This window comes from Cinclus cinclus, chromosome 6, assembly GCF_963662255.1.
Source record: "Cinclus cinclus chromosome 6, bCinCin1.1, whole genome shotgun sequence".
Classification (NCBI taxonomy): domain Eukaryota; kingdom Metazoa; phylum Chordata; class Aves; order Passeriformes; family Cinclidae; genus Cinclus; species Cinclus cinclus.
The window spans coordinates 37914309-37930838 of NC_085051.1; the positions used below are offsets into that span (position 1 = coordinate 37914309).

At 36.3% G+C, this 16530-nt stretch overlaps 1 protein-coding gene across 5 annotated transcripts in view; it reads right to left on the reverse strand.

The window, feature by feature from the left end:
* Positions 1–16530, reverse strand: part of RALGAPA1 (Ral GTPase activating protein catalytic subunit alpha 1) — a 131049-nt gene that overhangs the window by 101881 nt on the left and 12638 nt on the right. For all 5 annotated transcript variants that reach the window (XM_062495983.1, XM_062495984.1, XM_062495980.1 and 2 more), the window contains exons 5-12: positions 15877–15920; positions 14852–15029; positions 13186–13301; positions 11101–11239; positions 4451–4659; positions 3872–4111; positions 1494–1682; positions 895–1032 (exon numbers count right to left, since the gene is read on the reverse strand). In XM_062495983.1, coding sequence (XP_062351967.1) covers positions 895–1032; positions 1494–1682; positions 3872–4111; positions 4451–4659; positions 11101–11239; positions 13186–13301; positions 14852–15029; positions 15877–15920 — 1253 coding nt within the window. The remainder of the gene's footprint in view (positions 1–894; positions 1033–1493; positions 1683–3871; positions 4112–4450; positions 4660–11100; positions 11240–13185; positions 13302–14851; positions 15030–15876; positions 15921–16530) is intronic.

Here is a 16530-nt window from a genome sequence, read left to right on the forward strand (position 1 = left end):
ATGAGTGTTACTTAGCATGGTCACACACAGTAAAGTGGCAAATGCACATTAGTTTATTTTGTTCAGAATCAATTTTCTGCTGGATATAAGACTATCATGGAGGCTAGAGTCATATACCGAAATATATAAATGTATGTGCACACACATATACATAAAATGCATACACTTTATAACCATAAGAGCATTTCAAAGACCCTCAAATGATACCTTCCCAATCTTCCATAGCCTCACCTTCAGTGAAGCATTTTGGTAAATACTTGAAATTAACACAATTTCTACCCTTCCTAGAAGCTGCTAAAAATTTTCTATTAGGGTACAACTGCAACTCTTGCTCTCCTTGATGATATCACAGGAGAGTTATGGCACCTCATCAAATTTTCAAACATGCTGTAAATTCAGAAAAAGAGGAAAAAAAAAATCCCTGTGCACCTTATTAATCAGACTAGAAAAATTACAGGATTAGATGTTTTGGCTTTTTTGACTAATAGCATAAAAAAAAGCGCCTCTAAACATTCTCATAAAATATTTAATTAGACTTCTTTGAAGATGTTGCAGTAGCACTAGAATTATTTTTTCTCTAATATAATGCAGAGGAGAGTGCATGTTCTGATGCAAAATTAAAACATTTTTTACTGTGTTACCCAACACTGGTCTATTCCTTGTCCTACTTCAGGTCAATAACAATATAGTGAACCAGTGTCAATTGTTTAACTTTTATCATCATACTTGTTGCATATAAAATAATTTTAAAATTTAGAGATGCTTTAGAGATGCATGAGATTTCCTGTCAGAAGTACTGCACAACATTCCACTCTTTACATGCTGATAACAAGAATTTTAGGTAATTTTAGATTGATAATTTAGATAAAATTAAATACCAAGTCTGTTTCATACCTGCAATACAGACTGCACTCCAGCTCGTACATTTTGCTCTTCAGTATCAATTTCAGATGTTTTATGCAAAGCATCTTCGTAACAGCCATTTCTTGTCCAGTTTGAATTTCTAACATGACTGGTGTTCATCCCTTTTTCCTGAAAAATATTTTTTCTTAAAATTCCACAGATTTTTAGACAAGTATTTTGGCTTCATATTAAAGGAAAAAAGGATATAATAGGTACAAAATAATAAACAACAGCAAGCAAATGCACCTTAGACACAACAATATTTCATGATGCTTGTAGCAATTATCTTAAAGTATCTGGATGGAGTAACTACTATTTTTGTCATCCTTTTATTTCTATATAATTTTTACACAGTTGAAAGTTGGCATATTGTATAATCCACACCTTGTATGAAATTTTAAACTGAACTAAGCACATTAAAAAGCTACAGATAATGGACAAAATTGGTAATTTATCCACACAGTGTTTTACCATTGATTTTCCCCAATAAATGTTCTGACACCAGAGAAAACCACATATAAACTATCAAGGAAGCCACTTCCCTGTCTACTGACAGATTAATGCATAAATATTAACCAATAATATTTTACCTCTTCTCTTTCTTTTCCTTTCTCTGATGAATTATGGTCAATATTTTCATCACAATCTACAGTTGTGCACTGCATTATTTCTTCAGGTTCTTTCATAAATAAAGGCTTGTCTTCTTGTTGAATCCATTCTTGATACACCTTCACCACCTTCCTCATGGCAGCTGCTTCACATATCGGCAACAGAAATGCCTGCAAGTAGAAAAAAAACAAGAAACAAAACACTGTTACAATATTTGAAATAAGTTCGACTCCAATGAACAAGTTCTAAGAGATAAAGGTGGAAAAATACAGCCATTGTAGGATCCTAGCATACAAACTACTACCAAACCTAAATGTTTGCTCACTTTCTTCATTTGTAAACTGAAAACATGAAAAAACACTGCAGTTAAACAGGAAAACTTATCAAGAAATACTTTGAGAGAGAAGAATTCATATGGGCATATCTACTTAGCTCCTAGCCTACTGAAATTAAGACCCAAACACCCATCTAAATATGTAAAGCGAATGAGCTGAAATTTCTATTACAACATCTTCCATTCAGAGGATTTGGAAAAGTGGAGTTAAACCAGCTCTAAATGACTAAGAAAAATTCAAGTGACACACAATACTGGTAGTTGGTTATCTTATTTTTAGCCAATTAAGATTTTACAAAACAGTATCCTTAAAGCAAATGACTCACTGAAAAGATTTCACTATTATTGTTTCTAAAAATCAAGACTTTTAGTTGGTGGGATGGCTGATCAGTGCCCTCTTCAGAAGGTTTTCTGTATTGGCTGTGCTGGTAACAACTAGTCATAGACCAGAAACTTTCAACATTACTCAGATTCTAGTGAACTATACACTTAGAAAAGACCTCGATGCCCTAATTATATATTTAGAAGGACAGATAAACTACACTAACACATAGTTTTACAGGATCTGTGCTGTGACTGTTGAAAACTAGTTGACCATGACTTTAAGGAGGACCCTCGTAACACAGGAAGTAACTCTGGAAACAGAGATTTCATACCATTATCACACTAAAAAGGATTCAGCTGTGCATTACAGGATTAAACTGAGAAGTCTGGTCATATACTTGCTCATCAAGTCTAACAATCTTCTGCAAGCCCATATCCAATTTTTTGTACCCTCAAGTCTAAAATGCATAAAACTTGTTCTCTACAGAATCTTTCCACCACTCAGTACCTCTGAAACCTCCTCTTGACAGGAATAACTTAGTCCTAATGTTCTAGAAACATTACAAACATCTTGTGTATTAGAAATTAATTTACAGTAACAACTCCTGGCTAAACAATGATGTAAAATACGATTTCGTAATTGCACATGAAATCCAAATAATCTACATAAACTCAAAGAGGGACTTGTGAAAAGAACGAAGAAAACTGCCTTTACTTCTTTTCACTGTGGGGACAGTGAAAAGTAGACCACTGATAATTTACACTCCACATTCAATGTCTCAGACTCTGTAAACCCTTGAGTGCCAGTTGAATTTGGATAACTCTGCTATGCCCTTCCGTAATGTGCCCAAACTCTTCAATACAAGGGATGTGGATAAGCTTCTGACATTTATTTGCCTCATTCAAAAATATTTACATCATCCAGATAAATGTGTTTTAAAATGTTAAGCTTTCTCCTGTTTAAAGCAACTGATGCTGTGCAGTTTACTTGAAACTTAGTATATCTTTCTTTATTATTATTCAGAAAACTCTCTTTGTCTTTTGATCTATAGCATGGGGCATAAAGAAAGTTTATCTTGTTCCATTCTCCCACATTGAACTCCAAGTCACTATTAATAAAGACTCCATATTCTGGCATATATTCTCAGTTTAAATAAGTTTTTTAATAGTTTCCAGTAGAGAAATACTATTCTGAGTATGCTCGGCTAACATTTCTGGTTGCAGTGAAGTCAGAAAGAGAAGTTGCTACTTTTTATAGCCATCTGTCCTACTCTTCTGAACACTATCAAGGAAAGGACATTTGGCTGCTCCTAAAACAGCTCTGTAACAGCTGCAGACTCCCACAGGAGGCTCATGCTAACATGGTTGTCTGTGACTTCCAATACCTACAGTGTTGATGTATGAAAAGTTTAAACATTCCCTGTCTATGGGGAACTGTGAAGAGCAAGTTAAATGTTGCTATAAATGTTGCTAATTGTTGGTTATTAACATTATAAAATTAGAACAATGAGGACCTAGAGGTATTCTGCACAGAAAGTATTTCAGAATTTTAGCCTTCTGATTTTTGAAGTCAGGGTGATAGAAAATACCTGTAACTTGGTATAATGCTCTGCCTAACAAGTGCTCCTGAAAGAAAACTATGACATAATAAAAATACATGATATAATAATCAAGATTCTTGTATTCCAAAGAGTTTTTTACCTGTCGAAAAATTTCAGTTAGAAAATTAACATTGCTTCTTTTAGAAGAAAAGACTCGCCGGACAATTTCAATATCAGTTAAATGCTCTTCATCAATACTGCAGAGACTGGAAGAACTTGGTTCTCTCTCTGTTAGAGTACTTGTATTAGAATGAGATTGTTCTGGTTCTGCATTTCTATCCTGCTTATCAGTACTGTCATTTTTGCTGTCCTCCCTTGAAGCCATGCTAGCAGCCGCTCTCTGAAAAAAAAGAAATTGAAATATTCCATAGTTAATTTTTAGTACAGCAATAAATCAATACAATTTAAATATAATTTAAACAGCACAAAGAGTTAAAGAAATAACAAACAAAAGGATTTACTGCATTTCAAGGCTTCTAATGTTGAGTTAATTAAAAACAAATCACAGAATTCAAAAAAAGAAAGCATTGCAGGTCCTTTCAATAAACATACAATTTGATTAAAAATTCATTTAAAAAAACACTTTTCATTAGTTACAATTATTGGAGGAGAGCATACTGCTGACATAACAATTAAATCAAAAACATGAAAACAAATACATTTTTGTGTTTGGTTTTACCTGAATATTCTTTGGCACATTTTCACCTTCCATCCCAGGAATATGAGATCCTGTATGAGGTTTTGGCTCAAGCCAGAAAGACACCAACCATCGAATGACAATAACACGAGCCTTAATGAAAGGTTCCTTTGTGCAATATATTGCCTCATTGGTTTCAGCATCTTTCTTAACTATAACGTAGTGTGGCTTTGGTCTCATTTGCGGTATATCTGTATGACAACACAACATTTAAAAAAACAGATGCAGAGAGAAAGATCTGCATAAGAAAGAAATCTTAAAACCATAACCAATACACATGAACTTTCAGAGGTGTAGTTTTGTTGCATTCACTGTTGCACCACTCATTCCAAGATGCGCTAGGAATGGAAGCAACAGAGAGAATGCTAAGAATTGAAAGACATCAAAGCACTTAAAATTTTCTCCTGAAGCGAAACAACACTGCTGGTCCAAAAGATAGAAACTTATTTCTGCTATGTGGAACCTTCAACTTTACATGAAAGTAGAGCCTTACATTTTTGCTTGCATTTTTTTCTATATAAGTAAATACATTTCATTATTTTTAGGTTCTTTTATACTATGTTATACTCAATATTTAAACTTCAGCAAACTCACTACTTCAAATTTTCATTGAAAACTACAAAGTTCCAAGTAGCAAAATAACTGTCAACTAGACTACAACCTATACAAGAAAATTATTTTCATATAAAATAAATATGCTGTCAAATCTAATCATAGCTACAATGGGAGATACATAATTCCAAAACACAAATGCAATAAACAGAGCTTCTTCTGGCCCTGCAAAAGGTGAAAGATTAATAGAACACAGAAATCTGTTCCAAAGCCACATGAACTTTGCAGCTTCACCTAGGGCCTCATTTGCATTGGCTAATTCTGCTGGACTTTGCTGCCAGACCACAGGCATGTACACTTTCCTATGACTTAGCTGCAAGATGACTCTGTGGCAATAGCTTCTATATTGGCTTGTAGGGAATTTAATGAAGGATGTTCAGGGGCACATCAGCTGGCAGGAACTGTGGTTGTTTGAGGACTAGAACTGACAACTCCATTTTTGCCATCCCTTGTTCTACATGATGACTCAGAACTGTTTAGCTTTTCTGGTTCTCTGTTGTGCTAGAGTCATCGGTACTCCTGAATCTGCTTCAGAAAAAAAACATGACAGTACTTAACTCAATGTGGATGGAATGAACATGTGTGATAAAAGCACTACAAAGATGGGGGGACACATGGACACCATTTTTAAATTGTGCATTTTTCCGTGACTTAGCACTGCAAAATGTAATTTCTGGGTTTTACAACCCAAGACAGTGCAGAATAGCTCTGAATTACCAACCATCAACCTGAAGCAGCAACAGTACTTTCATGTGCAAACAACACTTCTCTGGAAGTGGCATGCCAACCAACTGTAGTCCTAGTCCTATAAGGGCAATTATGAGATATACTCTAAAACAAAAAAAAGACAAATATTTGTGTGAGGACTCATTATGATATGTGCTGATGTTTCAGTATCATGATTTCCATGTAGTGACAGCAAAATAACCCCAAGAAACTCAAGCCAAAACAAACTCCAAATAAACAAAAATCCAAACCAAATGACCAACTAACAAAAAGAAGCATGGAAAAACGATATTCCTATCCATACAGGGAGAGTGACTGGTTGAACAGAGACAGATCAGCACTGCCTCAACTCTTCTGTAGCCTGCGGTACAAGTTCCTTGCTTTTACAGGCCAACCAGAAAGCAGTTCAAGTATACTAATGCTGAGAGTCAAAGATTTTAAAAAGTCAGAGTGAACAATATAAAGTTATTCCCTGACTGTATCTTCCTAAAGCAAAGTCAAGAGTTGTTTTAAAGGATCCTGCATAACTTTGCCAGTTTATGGTGTTAGAATACAAGAAGGACAAATCTGGACAGCAGTGAAGAAATAATCAACTATTGTCTAAGGAATTGTATTATGATGGCCTTTTTAAGGCATCTAAAGTGAAACCAGTGTATGTGCAGACTGCTGTAAAGATTTCCTTGCTATTACAAATGCATGAGATCCAGTACCCACACTGAGGATATCCATGATCATCCATCTGTGTCATTTCAAAAGCAACATATGTAAGTAGTGATAAACCCATCATGATGCTGCTAAACTGAGGAATGTTTCCTGTACAAACTTCAAAACTACATCCACACTTTTCAATGGAAGGATTATTTTTAGAGGAAAAACCCCACGATTCCTACGTACCATCTACCTAAGTAAGTAACAAACGTACAGAATACTCTTTGATAAGTTTACATATGGTTTATTAGCTGCACATAATAAAACCCCAGTATGTTGTTTTCATTCTGTGGAAAGCAGGTTAGTAAGAAAATTAAAAACGAAAAGTATCTTAAACCAGCATGTGTAACAGTGCAACCTCTGACAAAGGAAGGAATTTCCTGGTAGCATTTAAGATGCAAAAATCAGTTCTTTGGTATCTACTGGCATTCAGCAGAGCACAAAGGCTTCAATACTGGCAGTATTTTCAGAAGGACTAAACATGCAGTAAACACGTTTTTGCAGCACACAGTCTCCTTCTTGTTTCATGACAACCTCTCAGAACATTCGTTTTTTATAATTTGTTTCAACTGCATTATGCGCTACAGCTGCTTCTCAAATGTATCCTCCTTCCAGCTGCTTCTCAAATGTATCCTCCTTCCAGCTGCTTCTTGTATTTTCAAATTCTGTCCATCTTGGCAGAAGGTATCAAGGCTTCAGATGAGAAAACAGACATAAAACCAAAGCAAAACAGATCTTGTTAGATGGACTCAAACAGCACAAGAGTAAATATTCCCCTCCCCCAGCTTTCCATTTTTCCTTTCTATCGTGTTTTGGGCTTTCCCCACCCCTTGCCCTTCCACCTCTGGGAACCTGATGTGAACTGATGACAAAAAGGGCAGTAAGCTGAAGGGGGTGGAAGACATGGACAGGGTAGAAAGTGAACAGGCTAGCAAAAATACAGTGTACACCTGTAAGCTTTGAGCATGCTTAATTCTTAAGACAATAAAGGATTCATAAGGAATGAAGAGCTAGACACAGCTGTAGGACAACCCACTTTAGTGTTTCTCTGCAAATGAAGGAGCCGAAATGTCTTGGAAATGGCACAGAAAGGCACATTACTATGACAGAAGAAGCAATGGCCCTGGAAAATTACTGCTGCATCTGTAGCTCTTAGCAAACAACTTCTAACTCCATCTCGACAGATATTTAACAAAGACTTTACAATCAAAATAAACAATAAGAAAAAACCAAAAACCAAAACAAAGATAAAAAAGCAAAAAACTCTAAACAAATCCAAACCAAACTAAACAAAACAAAAACCAACCCCCTCAAAAAACAATCTCATGGGCTTTTCTAATGCTGTGGTCCTCTTCTAAATCTATGATATTAAAGCCAGAATTTGAAGGAGCCACAAACCTTATTCTAACTGGAATGCTTGGTGCTTGCTGCTGTAGGCAATATATTTATCAGGAAACAAAGAAATCTCAGTCCAGTATACTGTCTCCAGTAAAGCCCTGTATCAATGCTTGCTTACTAAAACTACTGCTCTGATTTGTACTTCATGATTTCTCCTAAATTAAACATTACACCAGTAGCATGAGAACTGTTCTTAACAGCAGGCTCGATGCCCAAGTTTGCCCTGCTTTCAGCCTCAAGGCTTTAAATTAAGAACAAGCACAGGATTATTTTCAAATAGGCTGGGAAGATGCATGCCAGAGAAAAATATCTTGGAGGAGAAAAAAATTACTCAACTTACCAATGCTTCTGTTGTTTTCAGCACTTCATTGTTCCAAAAATCCTCCTTATAGTTGCTCACTGCGCACAGTTTAAGGCACTGTCAGCAATTCTGGGGGTCTGTGCACATTTCTTCTTGTTTCCCATTGTCCTCTTCTTTACTAAGGCCTTGGAAGTTTCTTGTTTACAGTTCACAGAAAAACAGAGGACTACAGTAATAGTTCTATGGAAGACTCAATCAAAATCTTCACAGAAAGAGAAAAAGAGCATTTCCATACTTCTTGTTCTGAAGCATCAAACAACAGTAGGTTTGCTTTCTCAGCACTGCTTACTATCCCTCTTGTAGTTATTTTATCACTGAACTTCTTCAGCATCTGCACAATAACTCTTATTCTACTGTTACTTATGGCTGTATTTATACTGGTTCTTCTGTAGATGAGAAAGCCCACTGTCTGTCTTTCCCAAGAGAACATGGCTTTGACACAACCATCTCTCAAATCTAAATAAATGTACATGGATCAGAAGAAGCTAAGACCTTTTCAACAAACTTTCCCTACAGTCTGATTCTAGAATATGGAATTGTGTCTGGAAATCACTGTCTGGAGAGTTCTTCTGAGATGCTGCATAAACAGATAAGAGGAATGGTGATGTGACTGTATGACTCAAGAGATGAAATGGTAACTTAAAGCCTGTGTGCAAGGTACGGCTTTGCAAAAAGGAGTCTTGACCTCTATTGGCCTACAACCAACAGGTGCATGGGTGCATGCAAACCTAAGAGAACAAAATCAAGACTTGAAAACAACATTCTGGTTTAAAAATGGGCTAAAAACTCTGAGTAAAACTCAGATTTGCTTAGAAAACACCTAACATTCCACTCTCTAAATGGAAAGATGCATTCTAGCACCATCAGCTTTGAAGACTGTGCTAAACCTTAGCTTCCTTTTCCTACTGCTGGCTCTTGATAAAATGCAGTTGGCACAAAAACCTAACTTTGCCCTGTCAGAAATTTAAGCACAATAGAATCCAAACACTGTGATTCTGTAAAGATAAAACCAATACACCCAAAGAACAACACACTAACACCTTTTATTTTGACAGCAGGAGCACAACTGACATCAACAATACAAGTCACATTAAAGAAAGGTTTTACAAGAACATTTCATTTACCTCATTCAGGTTAACAGAGCAAGATTGACTCTAATGAAAAGGTCAGAGGCTTCCACAAACAAAGAACTGAAAACCATAAACAGGAATCTTAACATGTTGTTTTCATGACAAATACTATTGGAGAATGCCCTCCATGGGCAACACGACTCAAGCTAAAAACTGCTTTGCTGCACTGTCTTGTTAGAGCTAGAGAGCACAATTACCTGTCTCAAAGACTGTTAAGATCACAGAAGGGAGAAACTTGTGACAGGAAGGTGCTAATTCCAGGCCTGACAGAGGCAAGATCTGGTTAGCACATCCTGGCTAACACACTCCCACTGTGACAGAATGTGTGAGAAGAAGCACCAGCTTATGTGCATATCACTGGTCAAAAAGTATCATCCCAAGTTATGGCACAAGAAGCATCTGTAGCCACCAATGGCCACCAAAGCTCCCTCAAATACACCTCTGTGCACACCTGGAACCTGGACTGTATAAAGGCAGTACTGTTGTCCAGGTGTTCGGACCAAAGGGGAGGTTAACAAATCTTAGGAAGAATGATGTACTACTGATAGGATAGATACAAAGAATGCAGAATTTAGGGGCCATAAGAACATTTGGCAAAAGATAAGGAAGAAATTATTAAAACCATCTCAGCAATTCTGCTGAAATCAGTTCCAGCTGGGTAAAAGGTAATTCCACAGGGGGAGACTTGTGACTACCGACTCACCAACCTAAGAAACCCACCATCTCAAAAGACGAGAAAGACTGAACATGCAGACTAATTAGAGTAAGATGCATTTAACAAATAGCAAATGGAATGCTAATTAATAAGAGAACTATATTACTTGTAGTCAACAAGCAGTAATTCCTTCGTTTCTAAAATGTATAAATACTGAAAAGATTTGATTGTCAGTAGCAGACCTTGTGCACCCAGCACCCCTTTTGTTAGTGTGGAAACACAATCACAGGATAATTATATGCAGGTGCTTTTATTGAAGAGCTCTGGGAGTCAGGGTACAAACCCAAATCTGACTCCGACATGGATTCAGGATGAACATGTTTTTATAGAGTTATATAACGAAAAGGGTATATTAATTATTAAACCCATATTGTTCTATTGTATGCACTGATCTTATCCAAGCATGAATTCTTGTTAATTTTCTTCAGGTCCCCCAAACACCTTTTCTCATGATTCTTATTACAACTAAACAACAACTATATTCAACTACCAAACAATTGTATCATTTATCATATGATGATTACGCAGGTGCAGTTTCACTTGATCTAATGTGTTCCCAGTGCCTAGTTCCCTTTCCCAGGGTTACTAGACCCAACCTTTCTTACCATCCCCTGAATCTCCAATTCCCATGATTTTAGAAACATTTTAACCCTATGCTATCACTTGCAGCACAGAACTTACTAAGAGACAAACAAACCAGGACCCACACCCCACCACCAAGCCCAGGGTGAAGAAGACCCTGCTGGATCCACAGGTGGTGGCCAGCTTCTGCTGGCACTCTCTCTCTCCTTTTCCCTCTCTCCCTCCCCCTCTGTCTTTTCTTTCTCCATGCAGTCAATGTTACAAAATAAAGTCAGTACTGTTGAACCAGCATTTGGTCTTGTCATCACCTTAATCTGGGCACAGGCATCTCTCACTAATCAGATCATAACATCACTATTAGATAGAATGTAATGATTTTATCAGCTGTGTTAACACTTACCAAGTATAGGGTTATACAAGCTGGTCTCCTTACAGATGTTTGGGAAAATAGAAGGTAAGTAGTATTTCTTAAAATTTGAGAATAAAAATGAAAATCCCTTTTCCTGGTTTTCCTTGTTCTTCCATTCTAAACTCTTAACCTTAAAACAAGAATTTGGAGAAAGTAAATATCTACAAATAGAAGAAACAGGCAACTGATGAAATGTTCTCTTTATAATTCATTTCTTTGAAACAAAATCATATATATTTTAGCAAACAGTTTTAGAAAGAAAACTAGTTGGGAAATGTCAATGAAACAAAGACTGTTTTCTTCCAAAATACGGTTTCAAAATGAACTTGAACACGTAAAATACTGAAACCAACAGAAATACATTTGCTTTTGCAATCATCTTGCCAAATCAGGGAGTATGCCCAAACTGACTGTTTTTAATGAAACTGTTCTTATATTTTAAAATGTTTTATTAAAAAAAGTAATTACCCATGCCATTCCAAATATTTCTTTGACAACTTCTTTTAAGACATTTTCACTAACAAGTGTCCATATAGTCATTGTAAGAGGTACTTGGATTCATTTGTGTAATTTGCAACATGAAACAAATTTTTCAACCATAAGCAGCAAAAGATACACCTTCAAAGTTGAGTTAGACAATGTACTTCCATGGATCCTGAGTGCTAAGCTTTCCCCTTTAAGAAATGTTTTCCAACTTGGTAAGTAGTACCAAGCATAGTAAGCCCTCCTCAAGAAATACAACACACACTTTCCCTTTGCTCCTAAGAATCAATCTGCCTGCAGAGCTAGGTAATCTGCCAATTTTATAATAAATAATATAAAGGAAGACATCTTTCTCTTTTGTTTTTTGTTCCTTTTCCCTCTAATTCTCCATTTCTTGCTCCAAGGTCACAGTTCTACTATGATCCATTTTCAGGGCAATGGGTGTGTAGAGTGGAATATATATGCATATATTTCACCCTCCAGTATAACTCAGCTGATTAACTGATATATATAATTTAGTGACACAAAGTCCTTTAGCAGAACTTAGTACCAAAGAACGTTGCAATTATCAGTGGCCTCTAAGGGGACTTCAGCACTCACATGAAACAAGCTCTATGACACCAATCGCAATGACCTATCTGAATTTAAATGTAATACTACCAACTTATGACAGAAAAGGCAGTTGTCTTCAAAAATATAAGGGCTATTTTCCTTCAAAGTAAATAGCCAGTATTAAGTTCACCCTACAGATCACAAGTATGAAGGCCTCTATTCAAAGTGGGAGATGCTGAAAGCAATAAAATGAGGCTGGAAATTATTCCAGTATGGCAGGTTCACAGAACTGTGATGGATAAAGGCATAAAGGGAAGCCATGAAATGTTTAACATATATCAGTACACTGTCCATCCCCTGTAGTAAAACCTGCATAAGTATGAAGAAAACTTACAGGTACCTAGCTGGGTTCTGTGGGACAAGTCTGACCCAGAAGGCAACGCCCAGCAACACCTACCATGTCATGCAGCACGTGACAGCACAGTAGGTTCAGAAGTAGCATGTGCTAATTGGCCAGCAAATCAATTACATAACATGCAGCAGCTGAGCCACAGTTTTTGACAGAAGCTGTTGATGTGCCCCATACTGGCTGAGATCACAGAACTGTCAAACTTCAAAGGGAAGAACATTGTGTGTGCTTGAGTTGCACAACATGGACTAAATACTCATTCAACTCTTCATTTTCTATACACAGTTGACCCACTGGTTCAAGACAACGTGACAGGAAAGGAGAGATGAAAATGAGAAGGGAGCTGAAATCAGCATTGCCAGAAGTGACTGACATGTCTTGTTTTGTCTCCATGCCACAAACTGATGGAAGATCCTGTGGTAACAGATCTAGAAATCTTTACACACAAGACAAGGGAACATTTTTCTAGAAGAATTTGCTTTTTACAAAGGAAAGCGTGGCAAGGAGGGATTCTTTAAAATATTCTTATATGCATTTGCAGTGCCACAAGTAAAAAACTTACTGTAAAGGACAAAGAGGTGTTAATTGTTTCATACTTGTTTGTTTGAAAACTATAGAACATAAGAACATACCTGAATTACCATGTATTTCAAAAGAGCTTCTAAAAAATAGCTTGTTAAATCTTCTTGTCCTTTATCTCCTGATTGTGGAGGAACAAGTGGAGTGATTTCTTCTATAGTCACTTGAGCTATTTAAAGAAAAATAGAAGTACATCTAGCATTTAGAGCATTTCTTCTCATGTATAAACATCTACAAAGTTAAGAAAGCAGAAATGCACTGCAGCAAGCAGAGAGGTTACAGGTAAAACAGTCCACCCATAGATTAATGAAAATCAGGAAATTTTAACTTATAAACCAACATGGAACTAACTTCTTACACATATAAAAAGCACAGCAGACAATAAGTATGTTTTCTCTAACCAGTTTTGGAATCTACCTGCCAAACCCAAATTTTTAAAATTTTCATTTGGAAGTTTTGTAAACAATAGTGTTAACACTTACAGTATACAAACGTCAAACCTTTATATCTTTCACCATTTTCCCATTTAGCAGTTGATCAGTTACATTTCCTTTAAGTTTTAGTATCAGTATCTTTCTCTGCCTCAACAGTGAAGCTAGCTCAGAGTTGGTTTTTCTCCTGTTCCTGTAGTTAGATGTTCACATGTCAATCTTTGCACTGTGAATTCTGTAATATAACTCCAAAAAAGAGCTTAAGTAGGTAGGAAAATTTTACTTGCAGAGCTATCCTGTCACAAAATTTGTCTGCTGTGTTTCAGAAAATGTAATTACTAGTCATGGAGACACCACTTTCCTCTACAACCAATAAAATACTCAAATACTAAGGGAGCATGGAAAGAAGGCAAAGCACAACATTCAAGGGAAAAAGTGCCCAAATTTTTTTTCCCATTTATGTGAATGCACAGTTTGCACTTACATTCAGAGACCCCATCCAATTGCAAATCATTAATAAATGAGCCTCAAATGTCACTATCAAGAATAAACTGAGTTAGGAGACACTTAATACTAGAGTGTATAAAGGAAAAACTGTCCTAAGAATCACCTTAAGAGAAAAATCATCCTCCCTCCATTATTAGGGGCAAGATAATGATCTTACCATAAAAAAAGCAAACAAACAAACAAAAACACAAATTAAAAAAAAGCCAAACCAAAACAAAAAAAAACCCAGAAAGTATAAAAACCTCATCTCAGAATGCTCAAGTTTTTCCACTCATGCGAACCTTTAAGGCTTCAAGTTTTGCAATTTACAAGGTCTGATTCTTTTCAAAGATTCCAGGTTGCAAGAATCCCACAGCTTTAATTGCCTGGTCATACACAGATACATTTGTCCTAACACATGGACCTAATAACCACTCATTCTCTTGAAGGTCACACCAGGAACAGCTTTGCACAGCCTGCTTTGTAGTAGATGCAGGATCCTCTTGCAATCCTTAAGAATTACACACAATTGCTCAATTTATTTTCACTACTATGAATTAAGCTATGATAACCTACTTGGAGGAAAACCCCAACAACCACAAAAAACCAACTCATTCTGAAAAACAACAAAAAAAGGACAGAAATAGCTACCAAAAGAAGACCTGATAAACTGCTAAGAAACCATCTCAGCTCCATTATCTCCCTGGGTACGTATGCATGTATGTCAGTTACTTCAACTTGCTTTGTCTGTGACAAGATTTTAATTATGTCGAGAATGGACTAATATTACTGAATTACTTACTTTCTTGGACATTAAGGGGAGGGTTAATGAGATTATCTAGTGTTCGGGGGCCATATTCAGACTGTGGTGATGAAAATCCAGGAATCAAGCAAGAAAACATCCATAATTGCTCTTTACTACAGTTATTTTGAAGTGCTTGCAGCCACAAAAGGAAGAGACGCACACCCTCTCGACGTATCTTAAAGGAAAAAAACATGGAATAAGTTATCTTGCACAAGAACAAACAAAAGAATTTCTATTTGTCTTAGAGGGAGAAGGAAAATGATAAAAAAAAAAGGACAGATAATTGGACCCCTAGCAATCAGCAGAGCCAAACTAACACCTCTGCTGCTCCTGATGAAATGCAAGGACAAGCCTGGCACCTTCACTGCTGTTTGTCTCAAAGAATTTCTCACAGGGGTTTCTCTGAAAGAAGAGGAAGTAAACCGACACATGGATTTTTCAGAAAATACAAAGACCAACATAAAAGGTCTAAATATGTTCATTAATAATAATAATAATAACAGAGAGAGTGAGCTTTCTGTATCAGAAAGACCAATTCTACTTTCTTCCATTTCTCCTTCAAAAAAGGTAATATAGTCCTAGAGCACTCTGTTCTGGGCTCTCATACTGGAGAATTTCAGTACCAGAGAATCCTGCAGGTAGTTTATAGAGGAGTGGTGCAGCTGTTTTGTCCCAACCATTTAAATTACTCTACCCATCAGCAGGTCTCCCTGGCATAGATAACCTTCCAAGGTAGCCTGAGCCCCAAAATCAGCTTCCTTGCCCTAACAAAGAACAGTTAATGCTTACTACTTCATTAATGCAAAATCCTTTAAAATCCACTGGCTAAGCTATATATATATACATTACTACTGTGAGTAGTTTTATTGAGATAAACCTGATGATTTGGAGTCATTCTTTCATGACACACAAGTCATGATCTGATTCTCATTCCTGGGTTTTTACTGTAAAAATTTGCCCTTATGTTCTTATTTGTACTTTTAAGTATTGTAGACAAAAGTGCACACAATTTTTTGCAATACCTTTAATGAATTTCCAGTGTGAAGAAGCTTCTTTAAAATCAACCCTAAAAAAAATGAGAAAAAATGTGTTTGCTTTTGTTCTTTCTATATTAAGTAAAATGTCAGAGTTCTCGGTCAGACTTGATAGCCACTTTTAAACAAGTCCTTGGCAATCTCCAATTTAATCTTGGTGACCTTGATACCTTCAAGCAACTGACTCAATGCCAGAAGGAAAAAAATCAAATATCACCTTTCATAGCCTTAGAGAGTATCTTTCCCCAAGGACTTTTGAGATGTGTACATTAAAAGTAAATCACTCTCAAGTCATCACAATGCATAAAATCAGCATTCCCTATTTACGAATACCTCATGTCAGTTTTGAAATGTATTACTAAGAGAAGGAAAATAAGGAAAAAGTAATAATCAAAACTTCAAACTTTTCACCTGTCCTTGTTCTTTATTTTTTTTCACTCTTCTATTTCTATATTCCCAGATTTAAAACTGTATAGAAGAGTATTCATTACACTGGCAGGGGTATTTGTCTGTTTATTTTATTTTCTGTTTTATTTTCCTTCACCTAGCTTGCAAAATTCTCCAGACCATAACCCCTGTTAAGCCACTTGAAATGTAAAGAAATAAATGGCATAGTAGCCACTAATTGGTAGCTACTAGTAA